This window comes from Laccaria bicolor, genomic scaffold, assembly GCF_000143565.1.
Source record: "Laccaria bicolor S238N-H82 LACBIscaffold_86 genomic scaffold, whole genome shotgun sequence".
Taxonomy (NCBI): domain Eukaryota; kingdom Fungi; phylum Basidiomycota; class Agaricomycetes; order Agaricales; family Hydnangiaceae; genus Laccaria; species Laccaria bicolor.
This window is the reverse complement of record NW_001889957.1, coordinates 95,321-108,680: the sequence shown is the minus strand read 5'-3', so window position 1 is coordinate 108,680 and position 13,360 is coordinate 95,321. Positions and strand designations below refer to the sequence as shown.

At 48.3% G+C, this 13,360-nt stretch overlaps 4 protein-coding genes across 4 annotated transcripts; 3 read left to right on the top strand and 1 right to left on the bottom strand.

Annotated features, from left to right (window-relative positions):
* Nucleotides 1-3,530: 3,530 nt before the first annotated feature.
* On the top strand, nt 3,531-4,007 carry LACBIDRAFT_335416 (uncharacterized protein; the record flags this gene model as incomplete). Its single annotated transcript, XM_001890284.1, has 2 exons — nt 3,531-3,564; nt 3,613-4,007. 2 exons carry the CDS (start codon nt 3,531-3,533, stop codon nt 4,005-4,007), a joined length of 429 nt encoding a protein of 142 aa, XP_001890319.1.
* A 942-nt stretch (nt 4,008-4,949) lies between these two features.
* On the bottom strand, nt 4,950-6,056 carry LACBIDRAFT_317738 (uncharacterized protein; the record flags this gene model as incomplete). Its single annotated transcript, XM_001890273.1, has 3 exons — nt 4,950-5,076; nt 5,131-5,938; nt 5,999-6,056. The coding sequence occupies 3 exons, from the start codon at nt 6,054-6,056 to the stop codon at nt 4,950-4,952; spliced, it is 993 nt and encodes a 330-aa protein (XP_001890308.1).
* An 879-nt stretch (nt 6,057-6,935) lies between these two features.
* LACBIDRAFT_317737 (uncharacterized protein) lies at nt 6,936-8,100 on the top strand (the record flags this gene model as incomplete). Its single annotated transcript, XM_001890283.1, has 4 exons — nt 6,936-7,156; nt 7,208-7,336; nt 7,385-7,497; nt 7,562-8,100. The coding sequence occupies 4 exons, from the start codon at nt 6,936-6,938 to the stop codon at nt 8,098-8,100; spliced, it is 1,002 nt and encodes a 333-aa protein (XP_001890318.1).
* Nucleotides 8,101-9,136: 1,036 nt separating this feature from the next.
* Nucleotides 9,137-13,287, top strand: LACBIDRAFT_317736 (uncharacterized protein; the record flags this gene model as incomplete). Its single annotated transcript, XM_001890282.1, has 6 exons — nt 9,137-10,073; nt 10,125-10,163; nt 10,214-10,537; nt 10,593-10,723; nt 10,778-11,577; nt 11,664-13,287. 6 exons carry the CDS (start codon nt 9,137-9,139, stop codon nt 13,285-13,287), a joined length of 3,855 nt encoding a protein of 1,284 aa, XP_001890317.1.
* Nucleotides 13,288-13,360: the final 73 nt, after the last annotated feature.

Genomic DNA, 13,360 nt, shown 5'->3' with positions numbered 1-13,360 from the left:
CCATTGAAATGAAAGCCATTGGACCCGTTTCATGTAGCTGAGGCACGCCAGCCGTCACCGCTTGTTTCTCCTCATCGAGCAGCTTTTTCTTCACCTCGTCCTGAGAGGCATCTAGGGACCGGGGTCAGAAATCGCACCGTTAGAAAGATATTAAACTCACAGGCCACTACAGACAAGTAAGGGTTGGTCTTTTTTGGGTCTTTCTCCCAATCGAGTATCATCTGCGTCCACTTATTCTCCAACTCGCCCTTCTCCGTTAGGGATGCGGTAAAATCCTCAAAGATTGTCTGTTGGCGCTTTTGTTCGGGTATCGCGAGGAGGAGGCGGGAGTGCAAAGTACGACCTATGTGATTATGGTGTTAGAACGGTTGAAAAGAAAACTGGAATAACTTACCCAAGGAAACATATTTACGGAAATTGTGATGACCTAAGTGGTCATCCAATGTGTCGTGCCTCGATCCAGGACCCATTTCTTTGGTACTATTGGCCACCCGATTCATTTCAGCCCAGCTCCGCTCGATACCTTCGCCGTCCGTTCGACCAACGCCATGTTTCAGGTTCAATGAATGCGGTGCCTGGCAGGGGACCTTGTGCATGGGACAGTGACATTTTGGGATACCCCAACCAATTTCCACGGATGGCGGTAGATGTAGGTCAATAGGCAGTTTCGGCATTCGGGATGAAAATTTGAGCTTGAACTGGCAGGCAATGTCGTACGAGACGAAGACGGCGGCGACGAGGAGTGGCGCTAACACTGAAAGCAAGATAAAGTCCATATTGCAGTATCTAGAGCGGCGCCAGCTTCTGCAAAATCCTGTTATTGTATATGGCTTACCGTTCCCCTTTTTGAAGGTCCCCAACTCCGCCAGCGTGAACAATTTCATGTCGTGCACAGACACACATTCCCACACCCGTAGAACGCAAGCCAGTTGAGAATTGAGTCTCAGCGTTGGCAAGGGTTTTGAAGCCGCTACAGGTACTAATCTTCTTGCTAGATTAGCGCGTGAATCAAACTCTGAAGGAGGAACTCCCACTTACATCTTTCTGTGTCGCATATTTTAGGATGTGTCTTTGATAGGGTGCATCTTCAGGGAAGTACGCGAAACCGGTGTGAAGACCAGGGTCCCTCTTCAGGCTTGAACGCATGAGATTCTTGAGCCGAAAATTGGCGTCCATGGCGACAATCAGGACGTACAGGAACCTATACAGATGATTAGCGATAGTGCCTGGATAGTGACAGCCTTGACAAAACGACATACTTCCATTCCAGGCCAACGTCTCGCCAGTTTTCGGGGAGATTAACGCCAGGAATAGGACATGCAGGGCAGATCGTTGCGAGGTCGCCTCGGCCAGTCGATACCAGACCCTCCTTGATATTCCCTCGGCCATGTCGCTTCATCAACTTCAGATGGCGAAATTCGCGAATCATTCGCATGAGAGACTTGTAACAAGTCTGAAAGGAAATGATGTTCATAACCTTCCACAAGAACATGTGACAATATCCTACTCACCTTAGGGATGGCCAGCTCCGTATTGTCTGTCAAGAATTCGAGAGATTTGTAAAATTCATGCGCAGAGAGCTTTCCAGTCAGGGTGACGACGTGGAACAGTTCGAGGAGTCGAAACGTCGCGCACGTTTGCGGGTGGTGGACTGTTGCTGGAAACCATTCACTTTGGATGAGTTGTTGCCGGTTCGAAACTTTCCGTTGATCGCAACCACAGAAATCTACCGCGACGTAATGTAGACCGTTGGTGTGAAGCACGGTGAAATCTTTGTGGCCTGGTTGGGGACTGACGCAAATTGAGTTGGTGTGGCCAACCTGAACACGAAGGCCGATGGCCTTCAACAAACTTTTCTCAAAATGGGTCCCATTCCACTTCTATGCGTAGATCAGCAAAGCGCAAGTGACAACAGGTAAGTGCACACCTTAATAACATGGAGGGGGAGATGTTTGTGATGGTGGACGCAGCAGCTCGAACACTCTAAGAGCTGGCCCATACAGTCCTCGCACTGGTAGATCCCCGGATTCGCAGATGCGCAAGACATACATGTCACCTGCGGGCCGACGTCGCCTCGCCCTTCTAGCCTCAACATCTCCAGCAGGTACTCCTCCCGATAACCAGGATGTGACTTGCCTTCCCCTGCCCATTCACGGAGCGGAGCATCCTATAAGTTGTCAGCAGAGCGTAATCGAGTGCCATGGATCACGCTCACCGAAGTGGGATAGCGTTTTGCAGCAACCTTCGCCGCTACAGGTAATTCCTCCGCTTGCCCCTCAACCTCTTCCTCAGCTTCATCTCCTAGCGGAAGGTCGATCGTGTCGTAATCTTGACTCGCGTTCCATTCGTAAACAGGTGAAGGAAAGCGATTAGAAGCCACTGCCCCTTTTTTCGGCGAACGAGCGGTCTGGATTATATTTCGACCGTGGTTTGAGAGATGCACTGTGCGAGATTGAGGGATGGCTATGTCGTCGTCGCTGTCGTCCTTTCGCACAACGACAAAACCTTTCTTGGTCTTGGCCATCAAGGTGAGAAAAACTTGGCGATCAACAAAGGCCGTGAAGCTGATCAGATTCAAAGAGTTACAAACTCTCTAAGGCCTAGGCCTACAGACACGGTACAAATAATTCGACTATAGTACGTGCGAGTAGTAGATATTCCTGAAATGTATGATACGACGTCTAAGACGCGCAGAGTTCGATTGACTCATGACGAGTCAAAGAGCCTTCCCCGTGTTTCATCGCTGCGAGCTTAGCCATGGAATCTGCAGCAATTGCTTCGAGCTTCTTGAATCCCTCGCAATCTGCGGGATCCCAAGGGGTCGGGAGATCCCCCACAATTTCCTGAATAGCAAGGTTCAACTCCTTCTCCCAATCCGCTTGCTTGGCCCCAGAACGATCACCCTTCGCTGTGACACGGAAAGCGAGCCACCTCATCTTCGTTTTGAGCCACTAGAAGGCCATCGTCAAAAGTTCGTGAGGAAGGATTTTGCTGTAGATGCTTACCTTAAGACGTTGGTCACGAATATGTGTCGCGTATGCGGTATCGTCGAGAAATGGCTTGTGCACATGGACTGCATCCTCAGCATCAGGGAAGCGTAGGAACCATATGAGCGATGCACGGTCAAAATAAGCCTTGGTTTGACTTTGCACGATGGCAAGGCGGTAGCTGGGAAGAAGTCTCTTCAGGGTCTTGTCCTGATTGCATTTCATGAGGCGCTTGGCTGCTTCCGGCTCAGGGTCGGGCTAGATAGTAACACGATCGATCATACTCGGATCATTAAAATAACGGAACATACCTTTTTATATCGGTTGGCGCGGCGTTCAGATCTTTCAGCGGTATCATCGACGATGATAGGAGTGAAGACTTTTTTTTTGAGAGAGATCTTGCCCATGGTGAGAGTTTGTACTTAGGACTGTTTGCTTTCCTGTCGTCCTGCGCACCCAATTGACAGAACTTTAATTGGTGGCTTGATGGACTATATAGCAGATTCTATGGCCAAATCGCGTGGATTGTTCCACCGCACAAGCATGCGCAAAAATAAAGCAGACTGGAGTGCACTAAGTGAAATTAGATAGAAATGGCGCGCCGTAGTGGATTATATACAACTAGATAGAGATATTGTCACCCTCGGCACAGATCTGGTAGGCAAAGATCCCACTCTTCTGCCAATCCTCCATCTCGTTAGGACAGGACATGGCATGGGCATGGACGTCCTCTATGAGGCTAAGGACGAGCCGGATGTCCTTGCCTATATGATCCGCCTCTCGATACACAGCCCCGCACCCATGCTCCTGAAGGATAACTCCCAAAGCCTCGTGCACTTCCAACACAAGGTCTGTCCACCAATCCTCCCTGGACTCACAGATGCTCACAGCCTTATCTGGGCTTTCGATGCAACGCGCCACGAGCCTGTCAACGTAGGAATACATTTGACCATCGGTCGCTTTGTTGAAACGTTCACGAGCTCCGGCGATTACAGCGAGCGCATCAGCACTATTCCGTGAACGATACATCATTATGGGCGTCTGCTTATCAAACGTAGGTGTACCTTGGATCTCGGTGGCCCTCAGCGGTGTGGGATTTATCGGTTGACCCCTTTGATTGTCTTTTTTTGGCGGGCTGACCCTTTTTCTTGTATCGACTATGCGCGTGAGTACAAATGAGGACTTGGTTCCTGTTCGCCCGTCAATGCTTAGTGAGTGCAGATGTGAATACAGAAATGCGAATTTACTTTTGATAATACTTTTTTGACTTAATGCGGCGAGCAGCGGCCTTCTCCTCCCGTGTGTGGTAAAGGCGTTGACGAGCCATGTTGGTTGGTGTAGGGAGGCCAGAGAGGTGTGAAGTTAAACGTATTTACTTGTTTAAACAAGTTCAAACAGATCTAATTCTTACGACTTTTTCCCTCTGGTGTCGGTGAATCAACAGCTTTAGAAAAACTAATTTGAGATTCAGAAAGGTATGCGAAATCTGATTTGAACAAGGTCAATATCAAATTTTGTGATTTTGTGATTACGGAGGCCATAGTGCAATGGGTGTTGAAAGTGGCTTAGACGTGCGAGTTGGAAGGTCGCCTCTTGCTCGATCTTATGACTTTTTGAAAACAAGCATTCAGCTCAAAAACGCTTCATTGTAGAGTGTGTTCAGATCCAAAGAGTGGCCCTTTTCAAGGAATAAGGAAACGGGAGGATGTTGAGAGCTCTAGAGTGTATTTTATGTTGAGTTTTTGAGCACGGAGACCGTTGTCTATTTTTAGACACCATCTTGTGGACTCTTGCGACACTGCATTCGCTAACTCCCATTTGTCTACCTATCATAAGTTTTGGACATTCAAGTTCGTGGCCTTCAAATTGGGGACAGGATCAAAAAATATATTCAGTGCTAGATATTGGTACAGATTGGGATGATGGGCCACAGGAGATCAAGAAAGACGGCGCTACAGTAATTTACACGAGGTACAATGCAAAAGATGAGGCACGAGCCATGGCCATCCGAGCGTGCCCCTCGGCAATGGAGGAAACACGCGAATAGACAGCGTGACTGACACCAGTAACCAGCGGCGAGACATTTTCCCTGATAAATGTGTATTAGCTGTTGAACGAAGAATACATGAAAAAAATTACAAACCATCCACTGAACACGCCAATGTTGCGGCCTCGAGTAACGACATAGAAAGGTGGATAATCATTGGGCCCAGGAACATGGTAACCATGGACGGTGACCAGGTGGGGAGGCGGCAAGATAGCGTTAGATGGTGCGTTGAGTGGGAGTTGAGTGTACGGTGGAGCTGCAGGGCCAACAGGTGCTGCCGAAGCAGCAGGAGCGACTACCGCCACTGCGACGGAAGCTGTGGTGGTGGTGGCGGCGCTGTTGGCAGCAAGGGGGGCAGTCACAGCCGCAATGGATGCAGCTGGGGTAAGAACAGGTGCTGCTGCAGGAGAAGTGGGAACAGCGATGGAAGGCGCTGTTGCAATGACGATGGGAGAGGCAGCTTGCACAGAAACAGAGGCCGCAGCAGAAGGGGCCACCACAACAACAGGCGCTGGCGTTTCAGCAACGGCGGTGGTGCAAGCGATGGCGGCAGAGGGTGCAGAGCCGGCATTTGCGACAGATGGCTGAGTCGCTGCCGTTGGGAGAGCACAAGTGGGACATTGAAGCGGCGAAGGAGAGGGATCGTCGCCCTTGTCCTCGTCGTCGAAATCCTGGAGGTCCTCGTCACCAGTGGAATATCCACCAAATCCGAGCATCTCATAGCTGGTGAGATTGGCACCGGTGGTGTGGTCAGAAGTTGCCGAGAGGAAGGAAGGCGGCGACGTGGAGGGGCTGGAAGTTGGGGTCACAGGAATGGTGCGGTGGAGAATGGTCACGAAGGCGCGCACGAGCTGCTGAGCATCAGAACGGGTCAACCTCAACGACTCAAGCGCATTTTCGATGTCTGAATTTTGAAACGGGGCATCAGAGGTCGTATAAGAAGGAACGAGGAGGCGACACTTACCAGCCATCGCGGAGGATGAAGTGGCTGGTTGCACTTCACGATCGGTGGTGTCCGTCATTGAAAAGGAGCTTTGGCAGGAAGGGTAGCAAACGTAAAGGGCGGTTGGCAGTTGGGAAGAGAGCGTGAATCCGTCTGCGACTCTGCGAGGCGGTTTTTAAAGAAGATTCAAGGGGCTTCTGAAGGCATTCCCACAGTGAAAAAAAAAGGCTTTTAGAGTGAGAGTACGTACCAATCCGCTTCTGCATCCCCTCCTTCCCCACCTCCCTACCTAAAAGCTAAATGAGTGATAGCCCTGTCGATCCTGGTGGTGTGTAAGTGCAATGTCGAGCTTGTCTTTGTTTTTTGTTGGGACTGATGTTATTTCCGGAATATCCAGGGTTGACCCACAGCCACTGCTCCGTCCACTTCTGCGTAACTGGGCGAAAGGCCAGCGTCTCGCCTTTCTTGAGGGGTTCATCTCCGACTACAAGGAGGGGATGCTTACGAAAAAATCCTCTTCCGTTCTCGACGCGATAATCAATCAATGGTTCACCCGCTTTCATTGGTCTACACCCCTTTCTGCCGATGACACAGCCACGCCAACGGTCTTCCTTCTTGATAGCCAGGGCCATGAGATTTTAGGTTCGGCTGACTCAGTTCTCAAGGGCCGAGTGATTGAGCGGGCACGTACAGTATGTGAACTTTCATTGTTGTCTGAAATGCGGCATGCTAAAGTTTTCATATAACAGTCACTATACCACTGGTATGAATACCGGTGCAAACGGACGATCTTGCACCCTCGTCCATCCAAGGGGAAGAAAGATAACATCACCCTCGTCCATCCAAGGGGAAGAAAGATAACATCACCCTCCTCGTGGAGAAGTTTCTTGGCCGTAGCACTTCATCGACTAGGCGTAGCGCAGGCTGGGAAGTATGGGGAAAGGAACATTTTCCATCGATGAAGGCGGACTTCGAGGCCGAATTCGCTGCCAGTGGTAGAGACAAATCGGCGCGTGCGAGCGCTCGAAACGACTTCAAGCTAGCGCGATGGAGGGAGCTTGATGACGATACGCAGGAACATTGGATCGCGATTGCGAAAACAAACCACGCCACGAATCAAAAAGCCACGCAGGATCGGATACAGCATTCAGGGCAATTGGACCCAGCCGATGCTCAAGAGTAAGCGTCACCTTTCCCGGACTCAACACAATCTGATCCTTCAACCTATAGAGTTCTGGACGAACTCCCAAATTTTTTGGGACCGTTCATCAATGTCATCGGCGAGGCGATTGGTATGCACATCACAGTCCTCGTTGGCGGTCCCGAACCAAGAAAGAAAGGGCAGTTGAATATGTTTGGGTACGTTTAATTTTTTTTTACATTTGCGGCGTGCTGATACATATTCAGTATCCACTACGGCGAAAACAAAGCCGCTGTCCCAAAAGTGTGGGCATTGGCAGAGAAAGAAAAGTTTAACGTGGTCTCGGAGGCGTTCCTTGCTTACCTGTCGACCTGTTACAGTACGTGTTCTCTTCTTCTCTAACTGTCCATTACTAATTGCACATGCACCTTTTTATTACTTAGCTGTCGACGAGCAGCGCGCGCGTGCATTACCCCAATCGGGCTCGGACTCTACCGCTATACATGCTGGCCCATCCTCCTCAACGCCTCTACCAGGCACCAACTCTACCGCTATGCATAGCGGCCCATCCTCCTTGACCACTCCACCAGGCCCCTCCACCGAAAATTCAACCACGCTCTCTAATTCCTCGGGTTTAGCGGATGGTGGACGTAAGCGGAAGAGAAGCAATGAAACGAAGGTGAAGAAGGCTCAAAAGAGTCGGCACAAAACCAAGAAGGGCAGCGCAAAGAAGAAGCCAAATAAACGTCGCAAAGCGACAGTCTGCTCGGATGCCGAGGCGTCAGCAACCGATTCTTTTTTGGAGGGTTCAGATTCGGGGGCGGGAACTCAACCTGAGGACTCAGCAGAGGACAGCGACCACGGGGATGAGGACGACGACGAGGTCTTTACCTTCCCCGGTATAATCCATATGGAATCCATATGGAATCCATGGAATCCATCTCAAATTCCATATGGAATCCATGGAATTGATGCTGGCTGAGACCCCAGCCAATTTCTGATTCCATAGACAACATGGATTCCATATGGAATGATGATGGAATGGTCATGGAATGATCAATTCCATATGGATTCCAACACCATTCCACTTGGATTCCACTGGACTCCATATGGAATGCAGGTATATCCACCTTGGATTCCATGGAGGAGGTCCATATGGATTCCATGGAACAAGTTCATGGATTCCATGGAACATATCCATGTGGATTCCATGGAACAAATCCATATGGAATTAATGTTACCATTAGAATACATATAAACAGTACTAGAAATTATTGAATAGAATTCTAGTAGCATTTATAGTGTCCTTACTATATATAGGTAAGGAAATAAAAGTTGCATTTTCGAAGAATTGAACCCTCGACCACAGGGATCTAAGCAGCGCTCTAACTAACTGAGCTATTAAGGCTTTTGTATATGGTAAATATAAGCGAAATATATCACACTCTAGGCACGTGGCCTCCCAAACGTGACACAAATGTTGCCACGTCGTTCCTTCTTCCTTCCCACCACCACCATCACCACACAACCCATCCACCACGACATCCGCCCATCGAATCCATGCCACCCCGTACCCGTGCCGACGACAAGGCTTCGCGCAGCGGCCACATCCGTGCCCACACGCCCGTCCGCAAGCGAGGACCGTCGAACGCAGGCGACCAGGCGAGCAAGCGCCAGAAGAAACACCAATCGGAACCCGACGACACCGTTGCAGAGCCCGAACTGACACAGGAGGTGATGAGGGGAACGAAGACTGGGAAGAAAAAAGGAGGGAAGGCCAAGGGGGCTAAAAAAGCGAGGTACGCACGCCATCCACGTCCATCGGGTGCCATCGATAACGCCGATTGCGTCCGATTACAGGAAAACCAGCGCCGACAAAGCTGCAGAGGATGCCAGTCAGGCTCCTCCCACCAAACTCACCCCGTAAGCCCTTCCTCACCTGTTTTTTCATTAAAATCTGTCTACTAACAATTTTTATACTCATTTTTAGGGCTGAGCGAAAGCTCGTCGCCAGCGGCATGGCCGTTGCACCTCCGCAACGCATCCGCGACGCCAATGCCTCCCACATGCCGCCCCCTCCTACACTCGTTAGCACACGGAAGCGTCGTCATGATGACGATGCTCCCGTGAAGGAGCCTCGCGTGGACCACGATAGCGAGAGCTCCGAAACGAGCAGCGAGGACGGCAGCCGCGCCAACGACACCAGTTCCAGCGAGGACGACAGCACCGGTGGCACCGCATCCAAACCAGCCAGGAACAACCAAGACAACGAGGGGGACGACAACGGGGACGACGATAACGAAGACGGGGACGCCAACGAAGATGGGGACAACAACGAAGACGGGGACAACAACGACGATGGGGAAGACAACAACAACGGGGACAACGGGGACGACAACAACAACGGGGAAGACAACAACAACGGGGAAGACAACAACAACGACAACGGGGACGACGACGACGACGATGGGGAGGACGACGACGACGATGGGGAGGACGACGACGACGATGGGGAGGACGCCAACGACGACGGGGAGGATGCCAACGACGACGGGGAGGACGACGACGACACCCACGTCCACGCCAACGACGACGGGGAGGATGCCAACGACGACGCCCACGTCACCCACATCCACGCCAACGACGACGCCAACGCCAACGACGACGCCAACGCCAACGACGACGCCAACGTTAACGACAACGCCCACGTCACCCACGTCCACGCCAACGACGACGCCCATGCCCACGCCAACGCCAACGCCAGCAACACCAACGCCAACGCCAGTGCCAGTGCCAACGCCTCCAGCGCCAACGCCTCCAACGCTAACACCACCGCCAATCCCAACATCGTGAATGAAGGTTCCTACATGGCCCCCAAGCCCGCAGCTGCCTCTAAGCATGTCCGAGGCAGTGAATATCTCACCACTGACCTCGGAATGTTGGAAATCAGCCCAGGTACCTACGTTTTGTTACCTTTGTATTTTATTTTATATATCTTTGTATTAGTTACTCCACTTCGGCTTGGCCACCTTCCTGATCAGCAGGGTAAATAAATTCTTGACTTTTGCATTTTGAACCTTCTGACTTTGCTATAGATATTGACATGGATGTAGAAGGGAGCCCACCAGCACTTGGGTCTTCACGCACCACTGGGGGTTTCTTGCGTGGCAGGGCATTGGGAAATGCTTTAAACCATGCTGATTTTCCAAAAGTTGGCTCTGGCAATGTTTTTTTCACAGGGAGTGCTCTAGTTGACTACAAAGTTTTCGCCTATCTGGTCTATAATGACCCAGTCAAATTTAATGTCATTCCAGACCCTTCTCTTCTGGCTAACAGCATCTTTCGTATCTCCACTGTTCCACCTCTGGAGTCAGTGCTTGTTTTAAAGAAGGTTGCTAATCGGCTTGATACTGCCACGGGTGTGTAAAACAAAATATTTAACTTTTTTAATTCATTAACCTTCTTTTTTGAAAGGTGCTCATGTTTTTGCTCAGTCAAATCTGTCTGGTTCTTGGCAGTGGAACTTATTGGGACAGTATGAGTATGCTTTAATGGCTAATGAAATACTTGAAGTGAATGAAAATAACGAGTGTCATGTTCTATTTGTAAGTTTTACTATTAGTGTTTATTGTTCTCCCCTTCTTATTTTACTTTTAAAGTGCCTTCGAAACAGCTCTTCATTTTCTCCAGGGTCATCTTACCCTCCTTCTACTCACATTTCTGGTTCTATGTCTCGTTATGCTTTGTCTGAATCTCGTTCTGGGTCTATGTCTCATTCTCGTCCTGATACTTCTTATTCTCGTCCTGGTACCCCCATGGATATTTCTGTACCATCTGGGGTACCCTCTGGCTCTAAACGTACTATTGATGAGAACTTGCTGCGTAGACTCAAGGCAGCTGGCCTGACGATTAATGTTCCTCTTTGCTATGATACAAACCCTACCCTTCAGGTTATGTACCAACGCTACACCCACATCCATGAGATTCTGGCAATAGTGGCTGACATGGTTGCTGAGCGCAAATGGCCAGGAGAGGTTGGGAAGTATCCCAATAAAACTGAGATCATTGGGCTTTTTGTGGCGAAAACGACTTGGCATGATTCCTATGCCAAAATCTTTCCAGTTGTAGAGGGATATGAGGACATGCTGGCCTGGTTGGAGGGTGAATCTGATTGCAAATCAGATCTTGAACTTTGGGGATTTGTGAAATCTAAGTACACTCTTGCAGACTTGGGAGAATGGCTCAAGAAGCAGAAAGGCAAGAAAGCAGTTAAGCTTGCAACCAAATCTGCTGCCAAATCTGGAAAGGGCACAAAGGAGAAGGAAAAGGAAAAGAGGCAAGGTTCGGGGTCAGGGTCTGGAAAGGGAAATGAAAAAGAAGTTAAGCAGAAAGAAACAGTTTCAAAGGAGGTGGATAATAAGAAGAAGAGTCACAAGAAGAAAAAGGTTGCTGCTAGTGGGTAGGTAGATTTTGGACTTGCTTAATTTTTTTTTTGGATTTATAGTCAGTGTGTTTACAAGTGTTCTGTTTTTTTTTTTCCTTTAGTCATCAGTTACTCCAGGTGCTTCCAGCTCAATGTGTAACCTTTGCAATCTGGCAATTGTTTATGATTCTACAAATGCTGACTTTGGCAATCTGGCAATTGTTTATGACTCCACAATTGCTTGGTCCCTTTATGATTCTGATGTTTTTGTGCCCTGGTGCCAATGCTATGCAAAATGAACAGGCATTTCCAGATATTCCATTCAAAGTGTTTAATGCTTTTATTGCACAAAATTTCAGCTCGAAAATTACACTAGCAACTGTGTTGATGCTGTTCTTTACAATAACTGAAAATACAGATTTATTGAATCTGCATCAACGCCAGCAAAATCCCCAACTTTCGGATGAAAAACGGGTGAATTTGAGCTCATGGATAAGATCACTGGCTCGTCAAGTTGAAAGGAAGACCCCAAAGCCAAAATTCAAAACTTTGTTTAAACAGTCAGAGAATCTGACGTTAATTCCTGAAAGTCAAGTTATAACCAGGGTTGGAACAAAGCTTAATGACTTTGCTGAATTATTGGGTCTCAATTCCTTTGGGAGTGATGGAAGGCTAATACAAAGACTCCAGCCAATTTCAAAAAAAGAAATTCAGCCAATCATGATAATTTGCCCACCATCAAATGCTTGTTCTGATAATAAATGTCGAGGACGTGCTATTTTGCAACAATCTGATGTTCAAGAACTTGCCATGACAACTCTGGTTAAAGGTTCTGAAATCTTTAAAGATGTTGCCATTCTGAGTGGAAAATGTTCTAATTGCAAAACTCACTATTTTGCTGATCATGAAAACTATCCTCAAGTTGGAGGTCCTTGGAAGTGGGTATACCTTAATGATGCAAAATATTTGAAACTTGGAAAATCTCTATATGTTGACCAGTGTTTTTCAAATGCTGTTGTTAACGGAACATACAGCTTTCATGCATCAGTTTCTGCTTATGCTGAATTTTGGACCAACAGCTATGGAAAGCAAGAGTCACTCAAAATTGAAAGGCGTCAAATCTGGCAGGCATTTCTTCATGAAACTGTTCATACCATTGCTCAAGCATCAGGAGTCATGTTCGAAACAAATGATAATCCATCAATTGATGATTTCACTCATGATGCATTTGCTATTCTGGGTGAAGGTGGTGCTATGAGGCTTTCTGATAAACACACCTGCTCTGAGTGTACTCAAGAATGCAAGGCAGTTGCAGATTTTCTACCTGCTCCCAATGATGCAGCAGCTGTCCTTGGTGTTGAAGAGAATCAAGATGGTACAAGACCAGACTATATATGCATTGATAAGGCATGTCTGGTTCTTAGAACAAGCATTCAAAATGGAAGCTGGGAGGAATGGTGCAAGACTAGCCGACTTATAGTTGACGCATATCATTACATCAACCATTGCACTACAGATATGATCTGCCAAAAATATTGCAACCCTGCTCCTCTTGATGGATCAGCACCTAATTTGGTTGTTGAAGCAGAGACAAAAGATGGGGAAAAATATTTGAAACGAGGATTCAATACTCAAGCATGCAAACAATTGAGTGGGTGGATTGGAGCGTTTGATTCTATCTTGAAAAGGATGACCGTTGACAATTTCAATTGGTTTTTGCATGCAATGTTATTTTATCATACCTGACATGTTCTTGAAAAGATAAAAAAGAGGGAAGAAAAGGAGAAAAGAGGAGATAACAGCAATGGTGATGATAGTG